The following is an 18,629-nucleotide window of genomic DNA, read 5'->3' as shown; positions in this document are numbered from 1 at the left end:
CCCAATTTAAATCCTAGGACCTTATTGCTAGAGGACAGACGGAAATGCTTCTCGCGAGATCTCGAGAAAACACTAAGACTCGGGTACTGCGGAGAACAGGGGACAAACAAACCCAAGAGAACCAGAACCACATATAACGCGGGGTTGTCTATGTGCAGACAACGACGTGGGTAACTGGACTGACTAGGAAATCTCACGGGACTAGGACGAGCAACGCACCGTAAGCAGGCAGAAATCCTAGCGGCAGGGGACTGCCGCTTGGGAGAGGAGGGCACACGTCTTACGTGCTGACGTAGCAGTCCTCCGAGTTGGTATATAAGATCGGTGGCCGCGCGGTGCGCTTCAAAGCCGCAGTTCTCCCGTGAGAGGGCCTTTGCGGTAAAGCCAGCATTTGCTCAGCAGCGGAAGACTCCGAATTTTCGGTACTCTTCAGGGATGAGTCATGTGGCAGTGGAAAATGCGCTCGGGCTGGACCAGCAGGTGAGCTGCAGTGGTCGCTGCATCAATTTCTCCCCTAGCCTAACCTGCCTTGTGGCGCAGCTCTTTAAGTTCTGCTTTTACCTTCCCGGTTCCCCGGTCGACTCGGGCCGGCGGGTGCCATTATCTAGGGGTTCTGGAGGGACTGGATGCTTGGGGGGAGTGCTAGAGCCTGTTGGTCCTCCAGCTCGGCTCGGTTCGCGGTATTGTCCCTGGCCCGAGCACAATGGCGGCTTTTGTGTCTGTGCGCAGGCGAGCCGAGGGGGAGGGGGCGCGCGCATTCGGGCGCACGCGCGCGCACCCTAGTTGATTAGTGACCGGCGGGGGGGGGGCGTTGTAGATAGATTGCCCCGCGTGGCGGCGCGCGGGCCGGGATGGATGGTTTTAGCCTCGGATTTCCGGGGCTTGGGGCCTCCATGGCTCCAGTGGCTGTGCTTTTTAAATCCGGGAGTGAGCGGCGGCGCGCGGGCTAGCCGAGTGGCCGCGCGGCGCTGGAATGTGGGAGGGGGCGCCACGGGATGGGGGCTGGTCTCAGCGCGGGCTAATGGCGGCGGCCTCCTTTGTGTGGCGCAGGCTAGCTGTGCCGCGCGGTCGCCCCCCCACCCCATCCCCCCGGGCCTGCCGGCCAGCGGGCTCCTATGCAAGCCAGCCGGGTTTCTTCGGCACCGCGGGCCCGGTGTGTTGCGGCAGGGGAGGCCGAGGTTCCCGAGTGGAAAGTTTTGTGACGCAGAAATTTCAGGGCGGATCGGGCGGGGGGAGGAGGGGGAGGGAGGCCGGGGCTGCTGCGTGCGCACTAGCGCCGGGCTTGGCTGTGACGCGAGCCACCCGGCGCGGCCCTTGCTCAGCCTTAGGCTCCAGGAAACAGCCCCGAGGTCCCGAGCCCCGCACACCCGCCCTTTACCCGGGCGCAAGGAAGGACCACACGCCTTGTGAGGGACGCCCCACTCTGGCATCGTCTAGAGGCAAAATGCCCAGAATATGGCAACAGATAACTTGTTGCTGCCGTTGAAGTAAAATTGGGAGATTGATCAGGCCTGGTTTTTGATTCCTTAATCGAGACTCCATTTCTAGGTTTTCAAGGTGAGGAGGTGAGGATCTGTTGTCTTCTGCCAGGCCTCCCCCTCAGTGACCCGATACAGTATTCCATGTTGTAACATTGTAACTTAAAAAGGGCACTGCTACATTTTCATCTAAAGGATACTTAATTTATATCAAATGATAAGATATTGGTGAATTCTATATTGGAAGTTAAATTTCCAAGAGCCTTTCATAAATGGATTGACTCCGTGATGGATTTGACTCCGAAAGCTTAGAAATTCGGAATAGTTCAAGTTTTAAGTTTGTAACAAATACCAACAGCGCATTTGGCAACTTTGTTGCTTCTTAATGTTGCCAAACGGAAAAACAACTGGAAAACAAAACTCGGCGGGCTAGAGCGATTGCTCAGTGGATAAGAAGAGCACTGATTACTCTTCCAAAGAACTGGGTTCAATTCCCAGCAACCACGTGGCAGCTCACGACTGACTGTAACTCCAGTTCCAGGGGATCAGACACCCTCATACAGACATACATGCAGGCAAACTACCAGCGTTCAATAAAAAAAAAAAAACCAAAAGTCCGATTATAAGAAGTGCAGCTTTAAATGGCAGCTACTGTGTCAAACATTAATAGCTAATGGCGAAGAGGTTAGATCTGCTTTCTGTTTTCAGGGACCACAGCGATTGTGGAGCTTTAAGCACAGATTTATAGAGTAGCATTTCCTTAAAATGTACTAAGTTCATCTTTCCTGTTTTTTCTTTTTTTGAGAGGGGTCCCCCTTTTATTTGTGCTTTATACTCCTAAGTAGATAAGCCATATTGACAATAGTGCTCAGTGTGTAAAGGCATCCGCCAAAAATCGAGGTGACTGCAGCTACCTGAATTTTTTATCGGCCTGGTCTTAGGATGAATTTGAGGCCAGACAAGACTACCTATTGAGAACCAGCGCACACACGCACGCGCGCACACACACACACACACACACACACACACACACACACACACGCACAGCGAGAGCTTGTGTGAGGGCGTGTGAGCAGGCACACACAAATAAATTTTTTAAGAACTTAATGAAAATAGCGTGTAGTATTTTTGTAGCATCTTGTTAACTGTATAAGGGGATGGGTAGACGGGAGGTTAAAGCCTAAAGGATAGTCATGACTAGTTCTGTGAATCTACAGTTAAATGGAAAACAGGAATTATTTCTGTTTTATTCCGTAGCTAAGTGGTGAGTGTATTGCCCCAATTTAATATACTTGTGCTGTATTTGAGAATAAAGGAACTAAACAATAGTTTCAAAGTTTGCCTTTATGCTTTTAGGTTTAAAATAACACCCAAAAAAAGTTGGCGTTTATAAAAAATTTTTTTAAATGGCTAAAATGAATCCTACACTCATAACGTGTGTGGTTTTGTTTTTAGACAGGGTCTGATTTAGCCCAGGTATGTTGCTGAGAATGACTTTAAACTCCTGATCCCTCCTGCCTCCACCTCTCCAAAACTCGGACTTTAGCCGTGAATCCTCACACTTTATGTGGTACTAGGGATTAGAACTCAGGACTTCATCCTTCAGCGTGGGCTAGCACTCTACCACTTTACTGAAGTTCTACAGTTTAGTGCACGCTACAGTTTAGTGCATTCTCGGCCACATTCTAAATTTTATTAATCGCTGTGTGGGCTCTGAGAGACAACTATTTGAATGTGGGACCAGGGAGCAGGCGTATTTCATTTAATTCAACATTGAAACTAAAAACAATCTGATTTCCTTCTAGTTTGCTGGCCTAGACCTGAACTCTTCAGATAATCAGACTGGAGGAAGTACAGCAAGCAGTAAGTAAACCATTTTATAGATCTATTGAGTATCAGAAGTAGATAGCTTATATTTCCTTGAATGTTAAGAATTTAATGAACACGTTAGAATGCACTTTCACTGGCTAGAAGTTAGAAATGCTGGTCATATAGGTCAGCGAAGTCCTTGAATGGTATATGCCAAGCCCTGGTTCCATCTATCACTGCTAGAAAGTTTTAGTTGCCTCGGAACATTGTATGTATGTGTACAGGGATGCCCTTTGATACTTAGGGGGGTGTGTGTATACTTATTCCCACCCAATAAATAAGGGTCTTTTTACATAGACATTTTAAAGCAAAGCCACAAGTTTACTTTGGTACTTTTTTAAATTTCATGGTTTTTGCCAGTCTGAGAGTCTTTTTTAACCCATCATTGTAACAAATCTTTCAAATCAGATTCGCCTCCCTTTGCTGGAATTAAAGGAAAGTACCACCATACCCAGCCTAACCAGGCTTTAAGTTGGCTGTTTGTAATGTAGCCTAGGCTGGTCTTGAGCCTAGAGACCCCTGTTTAGCTAGGATCACAGGCATAATGCCTACCTTAAAGGTATCTATCTTGCTCACTGGCCCTTTAACGTTGTATTTAATTTTTTAATAGGGATTTTGATGAAAAGCTTTACTGTGAAGATATATGGCATTTTTTTATTAATTTTGTGTTCTTTTAGAAGGGCGCTATATCCCTCCTCATTTAAGGAACAGAGAAGCTACTAAAGGTAAGTTCTTAATAGCAATTTGGTAAATCTAATTCTTGATCCATTTAGAAATAAGTCAAAGCCTAGGGGGGAGGCAAAGCAGCTTGGGAAACCTACACATTTCTACCATGATGGATTTAAAGTACCGGAATTTAGTAACGGGAAAAACCTTGACTGGTGCCATACCACAGAGAGTTGCCTTCCTTCGGTGTCATGGTTTTTGGACGATTTATTAGTCTCTTAATTATATCTTGCTTTTAATTTGAAAATGGGTGGATAGATACCATGGTGTGTAGTACAAACTATTTGAAAATAGGTCGTTTTTGTCTTAACATATGACAAGAAGATGGACTTAGCACAGGATAAGTTAAGCTATCAGGTACATACATTCTAGTGAATTGGAAGTGGTTCTCTGATATGGAATAAACAAGAATTCTTTGTTAAAAAGAAATTAAAAGAGGCAGGACCTTTTACTGCCAGAAGAAAGATCTGGAGAAGCAATTAAGTTCTGGTTTGCTAGGGAAAGCACATGACTGAGTAAAGAAGGAAAGTAGCTTGTAAAGGTCTCTGACTAATAGTATGTCATTGACACCACTTCAACCTTGTCTTAAATGTAACTGTCATTGGTGATCCCTGTTTGTTAAATATTTGTATTTGACTTTGCATTGGGAGCATATTAGGGGAGTTTGTTTTTTTTAATATTTTTGACACTAAGCTTGTAAATAAACTACTAAAATACCATTTGAACTATGATTCACATGTACAAGTCATTGTAGTTTTGCTATTGGAACTGAAAAAAATACTAAATCAAATAGTCCGAGGTGCTAATTGACTATTTCCTTGTAAAATCATTGACATCTACAAAGTGAATGGCAGAACATAGTTAAGTGATAGGAGACCGTACCACGGTCATCTTGCTAAAGGCAAGGTTGTTGACCTTAGAGATGTTCATTCAGAATATTCTTAACCTGTCAGATTGCATGATCTGCTATACAGTATTTTCTAGTGGGGAGAATTGGAGACTTTTTTGGAGTCTTTTAGGGTCACCTTTAGAATATTTGCATTGATACTTGATACCAGAGAGATGAGAGCTCAGTAGCTTAACATTTAAAAAGATTAATAGCATGTGTTAGGATTCTTTACAGTTTGGTTATTTGTTTTTTCTTTCTAGGATTCTATGACAAAGACAGTTCGGGGTGGAGTTCTAGTAAAGATAAGGATGCATACAGCAGCTTTGGATCCCGGGGTGACTCACGAGGGAAGTCTAGCTTCTTTGGGGATCGTGGAAGTGGATCAAGGGGAAGGTAAATGAACCATTTTACACATTTACAATAGTACTTTAAACATTTCCATCCTGACTATCAGGATCAAGTGGATGTCAGCTATTATATCTATGTAACTCACTACATTTTCTTAGCTGGACGCTTGATCCTATTACATAGAAATCAGATGAAAGTACATTGTATTCTTTAATCCCAGTACTTGGGAGTCAGAGGCAGGTAGAACTTTGCGTTCTAGGACAACCAAAACAGAAATCCTGTTCTAAAAAAAAGCCCAGAGAAGTAAATAGGAAGTCATTTTTTTCTGTTTTTCTAGTTTTAATATCTTTTAGAAGTAATTTCATACAGTGATTGGCCTAATTTGCTTGAGATCTTTATAAACTCTTAGGCAAAATAAATAAATGCCTTATAGTAATTATACAAATGTGGTAAATTGACCTCATGTACTTAATAGCTATGGTTAGTCTGTGCCCAGATTTTTGGCAAACAGACTTAAAACTAAGATTATTTATTCGGGTAAGGATTTTTAAAAAAACAAAACAAAACTTTTTTTTTTTATTTAAAAAGTCACATGAATCTTTCCTAAATGACTATAATCTGAATAATTGGTGTTTGGGAGGTGCTATTGCTTTTAATCATATATTTTGACAAACACTTTGAAGGCATGGGCTTGTGCCTATTTAAATTTTTTTTAAAGCTTTAATTTTTTTTAACGGTAGAATGTATGACAAGACTTTGCTGTATGACTTTAGAAATAAAAGATACTGATTTTTAGATGTTACAATCTGTAGCTTGAACTGTTCACATCTTGTAGTTGATTCATTCCTCTGAGAGGTAGTTTTCTGGACTGATAATGATGGTTAAGATTTTAATTTATTACTTATGCTACTCAGGTTTGATGATCGTGGACGGGGAGACTATGATGGCATTGGTGGCCGTGGAGATAGAAGTGGCTTTGGCAAATTTGAAAGAGGTGGAAATAGTCGCTGGTGTGATAAATCAGATGAAGATGACTGGTCAAAGCCACTCCCACCAAGTGAACGCTTGGAACAGTAAGTTTTTGAAGTATGCTATTTGTGGTGAAATCTTTCTTATTGGTATTCCATGTGAACTTACCAATCTCTTTCAGGGAACTCTTTTCTGGAGGCAATACTGGGATTAACTTTGAGAAATATGATGACATTCCAGTTGAAGCAACAGGCAACAACTGTCCTCCACATATTGAAAGTGTAAGTACTTATTAAACTACAGAGGAATATAATATAACCATTAGAGTTTGGAAAGGGAGACATTGGTTGCATTAAGTAATTTGCTTTTTGAAATAGGAAATAGGTCCAATGTAAAAGCCCAACTTAGTAATCATGTTAAAACTTTGCTATTATCATTCACAAATTAATATAAAACAGCTTCAGTAACATTTCTACTTATTTCATGTCATTGAATTTGACAGTTCAGTGATGTTGAGATGGGAGAAATTATTATGGGAAACATTGAGCTTACTCGTTATACTCGCCCAACTCCAGTGCAGAAGCATGCTATTCCTATTATCAAAGAGAAAAGAGACTTGATGGCTTGTGCTCAAACAGGTAAGCTCATTTGAGTAAATGTTATTTTTTTTCTAGTAAAGAAACACTAGATATTTATGGGTTTATATACAATGAACATTTGGCAGTACTGAATTCTGTTGTTGGAGGCCATAGATGATACATAAATATGGCTGTATTCTGTAAACCCTTATTTAAAAATAGTAGCTTGTGGGGTTGGGGATTTAGCTCAGTGGTAGAGCGCTTGCCTAGGAAGCGCAAGGCCCTGGGTTCGGTCCCCAGCTCCGAAAAAAAGAACCAAAAAAAAAAAAAATAGTAGCTTGTTCCTAAATTTGTTCATTCTTGTTTTAGTCAGCAGAAAGGTTATGTGAAATTTCTGGGGAGTTTGGGCATAAAGTAAATAAAAGTACTAATTACCTAGCAGTGTTAATTCAGAAGTAAAAAGGAGGGTTTTATTATGGTCTACTGATGAACATATTTCTCTTAACAGGCTCTGGAAAAACTGCAGCATTTCTCTTGCCCATCTTGAGTCAGATTTATGCTGATGGTCCCGGAGAGGCTCTGAGGGCCATGAAGGTGATTTTCATTGGTGCTGGGAATGAGGCCTAGGGCTTCTGTATGCTAAGCAGGTGCTCCTGTCATTGAGCTGTATGCCCATTGCAGTGGTTTGCTTATAAAGCAGTTATTATGAAGCTTGTAGAAAGCGATCAAGAGCATTCCAAGTGGTGCTAAGACTAGTCTAATGAAGTTTTATGGTATAGTATATAAATTGCAAAGGGAAATGAATTTTTATATATTATTTTGATATAACTTGACATGCAGATTAATTAACAAAAATTTCTATTTCTTAGGAAAATGGAAGATATGGGCGTCGTAAACAGTATCCAATCTCCTTGGTACTGGCACCAACGAGAGAATTGGCAGTGCAGATCTATGAGGAAGCCAGAAAAGTAAGTGCATTTCAGTGATTGATTATCTTGCCCATTGATTCTAATTATTTTATAGCCATGTAAAGAATCTTGACATTGAATTTGATGGAGGCTCTTTGTTTATAGTTCTCATACCGGTCTAGAGTCCGTCCTTGCGTGGTTTATGGTGGTGCTGAAATTGGTCAGCAGATTCGAGACTTAGAACGTGGATGCCACTTGTTAGTAGCCACTCCAGGACGTCTAGTGGACATGATGGAGAGAGGGAAGATCGGGTTAGACTTCTGCAAGTACGTGTTAGCTCTCCTCTGCTAAAGCATTAGCTGACTTTTTTCAATGTTGATTGGAATAATATTAAATATTTTGTAACCCACTTCACTCAGCAAGATGACTTGATGGCATGACTCATTCTATTGCCCGAACCATCATGATGGAGGGAAATTTACTCTTGCAGATTGGTCCTGCGTGCCTTGTACATGTGCACATACACACAAAACTTAACCATTAATTTAAAGAGTAAGCTAGTTGGCGCTGCGGTCTTGGATGACTATATCTTGGAGCAAGAATTCTTTGGTTTTTTTTTTTTTCCCTATGTAACTATTAAACAGTGTTAACTACATTGATAATCATTTAAATTAATTAGCAGATAAAACCATAAATTGCCTTTTTTTTCTCTCAAAATCTTAACTAAATTTTTTTCATGACAGATACCTGGTGTTAGATGAAGCTGACCGGATGTTAGATATGGGGTTTGAACCTCAGATACGTAGAATAGTTGAACAAGACACTATGCCTCCAAAAGGTGTCCGCCACACTATGATGTTTAGTGCTACTTTTCCTAAGGAAATACAGGTACTAATATGCAACTTCAGCTTATTTAAAGATTTCCTTATTTCAGAACATGTTTTTGTCAGGGTTTTGTTATGTTAATCAGGCTGCCCTCTGACCCTCCTGGTGCTAGGCTTAAAGGAATATGCTGGGGCTGTGGAGATGGCTCAGTGGTTAAGAGCACTGACTGTTCTTCCAGAGGTCCTGAGTTCAATTCCCATGGTGGCTCGCAACCATCTGTAATGAGATCTGATGCCCTTTTCTGGTGCGTCTGAAGACAGTGATGGTGTACTCACATACATAAATAATTTAATCTTTTTTAAAAAATGATGTGCTACTGCTACCACACTTGACCAGAAATAGTGGGGAATGGGGGGCTGGCAAAATGGTCCAATGAATATAATTGCTTGCTACCTGAATTTAGTCCCTAGAACCTATATGATGAGAAAGGAGAACCAACTTCTCAAGCAGTATTCTTTTTGACATCCACATAAGTAATAAAACTGCAAGATTAAAGAAGGAATGACTTTTTTCCTTAGATGCTGGCCCGTGATTTCTTAGATGAGTACATATTTCTGGCTGTAGGAAGAGTTGGGTCTACTTCAGAGAACATCACACAAAAAGTGGTTTGGGTGGAGGAGATAGACAAAAGATCATTTCTGCTTGACCTCCTAAATGCAACAGGTAAAACTAGCTCTCTCCTACTATGTAATGGGTATGTAATGAGAATAGTCATTATCTCTCTGACTATGTAAAGAGAATTGTTTGTATTGTCATTATTTACTGCCCTATTTAAAACATTGTCATATGTCCATTTTAATTGTCTACATACGTACTTACAAAGTATTGTTTACTAATAGTGAGTGGTTAACCTTATTTTCAAATTCAGGCAAGGATTCCCTGACTCTAGTGTTTGTGGAGACCAAAAAGGGTGCAGATTCGCTGGAGGATTTCTTATACCATGAAGGATATGCCTGTACCAGTATCCATGGAGACCGTTCTCAGAGAGATAGGGAAGAGGCCCTTCACCAGTTCCGCTCAGGAAAAAGCCCAATTCTAGTAGCTACAGCAGTATGTATAATACTTTGTATATTTTCTCTTTTATTGCATTTAAAAAAATACTTGCTTTTAGTGGGCCATCTATAACAAAAGTTATATTTCAGGTAGCAGCAAGAGGACTGGATATTTCAAATGTGAAGCATGTTATTAATTTTGACCTGCCTAGTGATATCGAAGAATATGTGCATCGCATAGGCCGTACAGGGCGTGTAGGAAACCTTGGTAAGTGTTTAGTTACCGGATATCCTGATTGGGTTTTTTGTTTTACTGTGACAGCACAGGAAAGAACTTTATAGCTTTTTGCTTTAGATCAGGTTGGCCTTGACCTCAGTAGAATCTGGCTATCTCTGCCTCCAGAGTGCTGGATTAACGACCGTGCACGCCCGCCTACAATTTATAGTATCTTAAATATTATGATTCCTATTTTCATATAATACAGTCAGGATTTTTTGATTAAATGATGGTAATATTTTTATTATCTAAGAATGGTAAGCTACTTTTCTGGAGTACTTTTTGTTTATGCGTGCTTTTTTGTGTGTGTGAACTGTTTCAGGTCTTGCCACCTCATTCTTTAATGAAAGGAATATAAATATTACTAAGGATTTACTGGATCTTCTTGTTGAAGCAAAACAAGAAGTGCCATCTTGGTTGGAAAACATGGCTTTTGAGCACCACTATAAGGGTAGCAGCCGTGGACGTTCTAAGAGGTAAGGTATACACATGATGCATGATTGGGGCATGAGAACTAACTTCTCAGTATTGCTTAAAATTAGTAAGTTAGTGTTGGCCTATCAATGCTTATACCTTTGAAGACACTTGGAAAAAGTATAAATGATGGGGCTGGGGATTTAGCTCAGCGGTAGAGCGCTTACCTAGGAAGCGCAAGGCCCTGGGTTCGGTTCCCAGCTCTGAAAAAAAAAAAGTATAAATGATAAAGATAGAGATTGATTTTTAATAGTTGAGTTGAATATCTTCCTCCCTCCGCCCCTTGCAGCAGTCGATTTAGTGGAGGGTTTGGTGCCAGAGACTATCGACAGAGCAGCGGCGCCAGCAGTTCCAGCTTCAGCAGCAGCCGTGCCAGCAGCAGCCGGAGTGGTGGAGGTGGCCATGGCAGCAGCAGAGGATTTGGTGGAGGTAGTGTTCATTTGTTCTAAACCTTTCTGCCTTAAACACAGATAAGACGATTTGGGGAAGTTCAACACTGTATAGCAGCTTATAAGATTGTTGCTAACAATGGATGACTTAATTAATTTCTTTTATTTTTAAATCTCTCACTAGGTGGCTATGGAGGCTTTTACAACAGTGATGGATACGGAGGAAATTACAACTCCCAGGGGGTTGACTGGTGGGGAAACTGAGCCTGCTTTGTAGTAGGTCACCCTGCCAAACAAGCTAATATGGAAACCACATGTAACTTAGCCAGACTATACCTTGTGTAGCTTCAAGAACTCGCAGTACATTACCAGCTGTGATTCTCCACTGAAATTTTTTTTTTTTTAAGGGAGCTCAAGGTCACAAGTAAAGATGAAAGGAACAATCAGCAGCCCTGTTCTGAAGGTGGTTTGAAGACTTCATTGCTGTAGTTTGGATTAACTCCCCTCCCGCCTACCCCTATCCCAAACTGCATTTATAATTTTGTGACTGAGGATCATTTGTTTGTTAATGTACTGTGCCTTTAACTTTAGACAACTTTTTATTTTGATGTCCTGTTGGCTCAGTAATGCTCAAGATTCCAATTGTTTTTGACAAAATAAATTTACTGAACTTGGGCTAAAATCAAACCTTGGCACACAGGTGTGATACAACTTAACAGGAATCATCGATTCATCCATAACTAATATAAGGAAAAACTCAAGTGGTAGCCTGCCTAAGGGCTTTTGATACTTGCAGATTGGGGAAATCAAACAACAAACGTCTTGAAGCATATTAATGGAATTAGTTTCTAATGTGGCAAACTGTATTAAGTTAAAGTTCTGATTTGCTCACTCTATCCTGGATAGGTATTTAGAACCTGATAATAGTCTTTAAACAAGCCATTCCAGTCATGATGAGGTGATGTATGAATACATGCATACATTCAAAGCACTGTTCTCAAAGTTAATGCAAGTAAATACAGCAATTCCTCTTTCAATGTTTAGGCAGATCGTTAACTATGAGCTAGCCAAATGTGGGCATGTTATTACAGGGAAAGTTTAAAGGTCTGATAACTTGAAATAGGTTTTTAGGAGAATTCATCTACTTAGACTTTTTAAATGCCTGCCATACAAGAAATTGAAATGGTAGAATGGCTGACCACAGCAATGACCAGCCCTCACTTAGGGCTCTGGATGATTTTTGGTCTAATAACGCATGCTAGTGTTGATGTTTTTTGTCAAGATGGGGATGAACAGGAAGAATTATGCAGCAGGCTTTATTTTAAATGCCTATTCACATTACTCTGTTCAAGCTGCGTTGAGATGTTAAACTGGCTTACTATAGACTTTGTAAAAAACAAAAACAAATGGCTCCAGAAGAATACCAAACTGAAATCTGAGATCACACAGGTTGGAAATATGTACATAACTGCACAAGGTGTCAGTTCTGCTCTACAGTGCAGTTTAGTCAGTTTTAGTTGCATAGGTTTCCATTGTATTTATAGTCTGTTTATGCTAAATCTGGCCAAAGATGAGCATTGTCCACCACTAAAATGCCTATGCCACTTGGAATTCTGGGCTAATTTTGTGACCAGAATGCAGTGATCAAAACGCTCAATCTTTTTACAGTGGCATAGGAAGACGGCAAAAATTTCCTAAAGTGCAATAGATTTTCAAGTGTATTGTGCCTTGTTCTAAAACTTTTATTAAGTAGGTGCACTTGACAGTATTGAGGTCATTTGTTATGGTGCTATTTCAATTAGTCTAGGTTTAGGCCCTTGTACATTTTGCCCATAACTTTTTACAAAGTACTTCTTTTATTGCACATTCAGAGAATTTTATATATATGTCTTGTGTGCGTGTCCTTAAACTTCCAATCTTATTTTGTCTCTTGGAGATTGTTGAACGCAGCTTGTCTAGGAAAGGGATGGGACTAGATTCTAAAATTTATTTGGGACCATGGGAATGATAGTTGGGAAGAAAACTTTGCACACGACAGATTTCTAGATACTTTTTGCTGCTAGTTTTATGTAATATTTATTGAACATTTTGACAAATATTTATTTTTGTAAGCCTAAAAGTGATTCTTTGAAAGTTTAAAGAAACTTGACCAAAAGACAGTACAAAAACACTGGCACTTGAATGTTGAATGTCACCAGTATGCGAAATTATATATTTCGGGTAGTGTGAGCTTTTAATGTTAAGTCATAATAAACTCTTAAGTCAAATTACAGACCCGGCATTGGCGGTGTAGCTATAACTTTCTGATGTTAGTAAAAAACAAATTGGCGACTTGAAACTAAATCATGCCAAGGTTTTGATACACTTGTCTTAAGATATTAATGAAACACTTCAAAAACACTGATACAAAGTGTCCAGATTCTCAGATGTTTGTTGTGTGAGTTTTGTTTAGTTGTATTTTTTTTCAGTGAATGTCTGGCACATTGCAATCCTCAAACATGTGGTTATCTTTGTTGTATTGGCATAGTCAGTGACTTGGACATTCAGCGATAGCATTGGAGCAAGTCTTATCAGCAAGCAATGTTTTTCAGTTATGTTTCAAAGTTAAGAATGGGTTTAAACTTGCTGAACGTAAAGATTGACCCTCAAGTCACTGTAGCTTTAGTACTTGCTTATTGTATTAGTTTAGATGCTAGCACCGCATGTGCTCTGCATATTCTGGTTTTATTAAAATAAAAAGTTGAACTGCACAGTCTCCTTTGTTGTTGTCAATTGTGGTTTACTTTTAGAGGTGAAAATAAAGTTGTGCTCTTGCCTGAATTGCAACGTGTCATTTGATTGTCCATTTTTAAAAATGCCTCTCCTAGGCAGAATGAGTGCCCTGGCTAAAGCAGTGTTGGGATACAGTGAAATTCCATTTTTTGTGCTAAATGGGTGTTGAAAGATACACTTTATATATAACGTGTTTTTATAGTTTACCTTTTGAGAAAAAGGTTTCTGTAGTTTTGCTTTGTAGACTTGGCCAGCCTCAGACTTGTAGAGAACCCCCTGCATCAGCCTCTGTGTCCCCAAGTGCTGGGATTAAAGGCATGCCCCAACCACCGGGGGCTGTTAAGAATCTTAATGTGAATATCGAAATATTTGGTAGGAAACGTAGCTGAACGGTGCAAGGAAGAGTTGGGTAAAAGGTGTATTCGTTAAAAAGATCCAAAAAGTGGTGAGAAGTTTGTTAATGTTGGCACAACATTAGTGCTTAATGACTCCAAGGCTCGGTTTTGATTTATGCAAAAAGAATGTGAAATTGTAGTTTGAAAAAATGCATAAAGTGAGAAAAGTTGAAAAGCAGTTCTGTGAGTCTGAGGGTTAGGTACAAAGGTAATTTGGTATAGCAGGGAATTTTCTTGAGAAAATTGTAATATTGCTGTGGTTTGAACTCTAGACAAAGCCTGTTGGGAGTGAAAGTGAGCTGCCGCCACTGAGCTGAGTTACAGGTGTAAGAACACGACCTTCCTGTTTAAGCTGTAGCAAATTCTAGTAGGAACTTGCCTGGTTTACTCCCCACCAGTCTATTCTGACAAGCGTCTATTATCACAATCACCTGGGTCAAGGATGCCTGGCGTGCAGACGAGTGGTTTTTTGTATACTCTGTTCAATTGAGTGTGACTTCCACTGCAGTGGACCCCAAGTTTGGCCAACATGACTATTTCAGATTTCTTCGAGGCTGGCAAGGATAGACAACCGATTTTGCTTGGCCCCATGTGGTCATCGTTGGATTCTGCATCCCGTCATTCGCTTCACACTTGTGTAACAAGCTGGAGTGTAGGAGTTACTTACTCAAGACACTGATCTTTAAGGTCACCATCTAACTGCCTTAGCCTTGAACCAAAGAGTAGCCTCCCGAGATTGTCAGGCAGAGGCTCAAAGCATGTGTTAATAGGTGTGTCCTTGTGGGCACCAACACTCCACATTTTGTGTTTCCTTTTTGCCTTTATCTTGTAGGCCACCTCCCCTATGAAGTACTGGCCACATGAGCTGGCTTTGTTCCATTTCTGACAACACTCAACTGATTAAGCACGTTTCCATTTCTTGCCCTTATTTCCGTTGGTGGTCGGTGTTACATAGTGTGGAAAGGGTATTTTTGTGACCTAGAAAGATGTTCACTGTAGAAGAAAACAAGATTTGGGAGCCCGAAAATGTCTGAGGAGTTTTAAGAGTTATCTGCCATGGGGTTGGGGATTTAGCTCAGCGGTAGAGCGTTTGCCTAGCGAGCGCAAGGCTCTGGGTTCAGTCCCCAGCTCCGACAAAAAAAAAAAAAAAAAAAAAGTTATCTGCCATGTAACTAACTCCCAATTCTGTTCTACTATTGATTGTCCCAAACTGAAGCAAGTAGATGAATTCTATCCTGAGGGACCAAGCTATGTCCCCAATCCCTTCTTTTTAAAGGATCTTATGTGGGCATGTGGCATGACTACTGTGACACTTACCCTGCCTATAGTGTTCTGTGGATAAACTTTTATTCTCATCCCAAGCACCTAAGGGTCACTTAGGGCAGAGCTTCTCTATCTATGTTTCCACCCTTTAATATGGTTCCTCATGCTGTGGTGACTCCCAGCCATAGATTATTTTTGTTGCTACTTCATAACTAATTCTGTTACTGTTCTGAGTTGGAAATATGTGCAGGGTGGCTGACATGAGTCCCCTGTGATAGAGTCATTCAACCCTCAAAGGGGTCAAGACGCATAGCTTGAGAACCTCCAGTTGAGGGGATCCAGTCTATTGATTTTATCTGGCCCAGTGGCGAAAGTATGAATTCAGATTAATCCATCAATTCCAAGAGCTTAACTTTCCTTTTTTTGGTTATCAACTTTATGGTCTAAGAGGAGGACCCGGGTAAAGACTGCAGGGCAGCCTGTCCTAAGACCCTTGGCTTCAATTTTGCATATGTTACCTGTACTTGTGTGTGGAGCTGTGCAGTCACATGTACATTTGTGTGACCCACAGGATGGCTACATGGCACGGTCTTACAGTCTTGTGCTCTATCTCTTGTATTTAGAGCCACAACTGCCTACTCGCCCTGCTTGTCTGCCTTGTCCCTAACTTCTGACGTCCTCTCATTTGTTTACAAGTCTCACAAGTGTTACATAATGAAATATGCGAGCCTTGGCTGATATCCTTCATCAGATCGTTACAAATTGTTCCTTTTTGCTTTCCCTGCTGAGTGATGCAGGTCTTTAAAGCTTCGGTATTTGTTCAGCCTGTGAGAGGGAGGCACTCGGCTTCTTTCCAATTTTTATCGGGCAAATAAAAGGTCTCTTCATTGAGCTGCATATGAATTTACGAATGGTTTTTTCGTGGGTCCCGGAGTGTGTGTGTGACGCCTTAAAGAGCAAGAAGAAATAGCAGAGCTATTTCCTAGGCTGGACATCTGGCTTTTTCTCAGCATATATGTGGAGGAAATCCAGTCTCTCCTGCAGTCTAATTTGTCAATATTTCACCAGTGTCACATCTAAGAGCTTTAGCTCTAGGTCATAAAGATTGTCTATTTTTGCCTCTAATTTTGTAGTTTTACGTGGAAATCTATGATTTGAAGTTCCCAGGTACTTTCCCCTCTCCATTTACCCGGTGTGTGTGCTTTGTATATGTATGTATATGGGTATGCGTACACATGTGTACACTGGCATTTGGACACCAGACATTGCCATCAGGTGTCTTTCTCAATTACTCTCCGCCTTTAAAAAATTAATATTAAACAAGTTGTGTATGCCAGGCATAGTGGTGCATGCCTTTAATGCCATGCACTTGGGATTAATGGCAGAGGCTGGTGGCTGTCTGAGCTTGAGGCCAACTTGGCCTACACAGCAAGTTCCAGGACAGCCAGTGGTACATAGAGAAACCCTGTCTCAAGAACAACATAACAAACAAAAAACAAAATGTGCTACATTTATTGTTTATATATGTGTATGGGCTTGCCAGCCAATGCATGTGTGGAGGTCAGACAACGACGAAGTTTTCTCCTTCTACCATATGGGTCCCAGGAATCAAACTCAGGTCGTCATGGGGGCAAGTGCCTTTACCCCTGAGCCATCCTATGGACAGGGTAAGCTCAGTGAACCTGGAGCTTGCCAGTTCATCTAGACTGACTGGCTAGCAAATGGCAGAATCTTCCTGTCTGTCCCCACGACTGCCACAGCACATGCCCGGCCATACAGAGCCTTTTTACATGGGTTCTGGGGTACCAAACTCAGGCCCTCATGCTCGCACAGCATGCACGACTAATCATCTGGCCAGGCTGTGTTTAAGACAAGTCTCACTATGCAGCTCCTGATCCTTCACCAACCTCTTGAGTCCTGGGATTAGCAGTGTTTGTCACCACCCCCAGTTTACTTTGGAATCTGTTACAGTGGTAGAAAGCTTAGATTGAGGTTTTTAAAATATGGTTGTTGTTTCTTTTTCTTGACACGGGGTTTTATTAGTAGCCCTGGCTGGCTACTAACTGAAACTCATTGTGTAAACCAGGCTGGCTTCCATCTCTCAGAGATCTGCCTGTTTCTCCTAGAAAGGAGTGTTGGGATTAAAGATGAAGGCCAGAACCTCCAGCCATAAGGTTTGCTTCTTTAAGTCCAGAAATAGCCAATTGCCCTAGCATTTGCAAAACTCACCCTTCCTCCATTGGAATGCTTCTGCCTGTTTGTCAAATAGCAGTTGGCCGTGCTCGCCTAGATCTTTCCGTGTATATATGTGTTTATCCTTCCTCCGAGACTATGGTTGCAATTGTCTTTAGCTGTATGGGTTTATTAAGCTGATGAAGTAACCTGTGCCTCTTTACTGGTTCTTCCAAATTGGTTTTTTTGCTCTTCTAATCCCTTTGCCTTTCCTGATAAATTTTAGAACGGGCTTTCTCTAGATAGGGTCTCGTTGGGGTTATAGGTCACTCTTGTGCTTGCCTAGAGTTTTACTTATGTTGAACCTATGAACATTGCACTGCTATGGGAGTACCCCCAACTTCCCTAAAGAACTACATAAAAGCTAGCAGTAGCAGCATGTGACTTCTGAAGCAGGAAACGAATAGGAATTCCTGTGTCCTCTGTGCTGTCCAAGTTTAGATAAGAATTACCTTCCTCCTCATTTCCTCTTTAACTATACCTGTTAGCCCAACCCTATTCCACCCCTAATTATAGTCTTGGCCGGGCATAGTGACCAATGCCTGTAATCTCAGTAACTTGTGGAACGGAGGCAGGAGGACCAGGAGCTAAGGTCCACTCAAGGCTTCATAGATCCAAGTTTGAAACTAACCTGGGGCACAGGAGTGCCTGTTTGAGAACACAAGACCCTAAGTGAGTGGAGAAGTAGCATTACTCAGGCTTTCCCCACTTCTGCTTTCTGTGCTCTCAGGTGGAGAATGTACAGGAGTGTTCCCAGGTATGGACAAACCTACTTGTCTTTCTGACCAACTTATGGTCGTCTCGCTTCCATTACTGAGTTGTCTGTGTTCTACACGCACGCACACACACACACACACACACACACACACACACACACACACACACACACACACGTATGTCATAGCATAAAAGATCAGAGGACAACTTGTGGGTGGTTTTCTGTTTCCTTTACGTGAGTGGATTCTGAGGATTAAACTCAGATCAAGCACCTTTACCACTGAGCCATGTAGCTATCAATCCATATTTTTTAACTGGTGACTATGTGTGGGTCCAAGTTCTGCCCACCTCAGGGCATGGCCACTCAGGAGGCAATGAGGGGAGTTTGACTGCACTTATCGTACAGTCTGCTTCTGGGCTTCAGGGACATGCCAAGACACAGATCCCGGGTGCAAAAGTACAGTCTGA

At 41.4% G+C, this 18,629-nt stretch overlaps 1 protein-coding gene across 2 annotated transcripts; it reads left to right on the top strand.

The window, feature by feature from the left end:
* The first annotated feature begins 324 nt into the window (after positions 1-324).
* Positions 325-13,602, top strand: LOC116888354 (ATP-dependent RNA helicase DDX3X). 2 transcript variants are annotated; one of them, XM_032889623.1, is made up of 17 exons: positions 325-480; positions 3,284-3,341; positions 4,028-4,072; positions 5,223-5,355; positions 6,225-6,383; positions 6,461-6,560; positions 6,782-6,917; positions 7,366-7,451; positions 7,727-7,825; positions 7,931-8,091; positions 8,509-8,653; positions 9,169-9,313; positions 9,519-9,700; positions 9,793-9,910; positions 10,242-10,395; positions 10,683-10,822; positions 10,967-13,602. In XM_032889623.1, exons 1-17 carry the CDS (start codon positions 436-438, stop codon positions 11,044-11,046), a joined length of 1,986 nt encoding a protein of 661 aa, XP_032745514.1. In that variant the 5' UTR covers positions 325-435; the 3' UTR covers positions 11,047-13,602. The 2 variants fall into 2 exon arrangements, with proteins under 2 accessions (XP_032745514.1, XP_032745513.1); XM_032889622.1 differs by having other exon boundaries at positions 4,025-4,072.
* The last annotated feature ends 5,027 nt before the right edge of the window (positions 13,603-18,629 follow it).

Source organism: Rattus rattus, chromosome X (assembly GCF_011064425.1).
Source record: "Rattus rattus isolate New Zealand chromosome X, Rrattus_CSIRO_v1, whole genome shotgun sequence".
NCBI classification, from domain to species: domain Eukaryota; kingdom Metazoa; phylum Chordata; class Mammalia; order Rodentia; family Muridae; genus Rattus; species Rattus rattus.
This window is presented reverse-complemented; position numbering and strand designations above follow the sequence as displayed.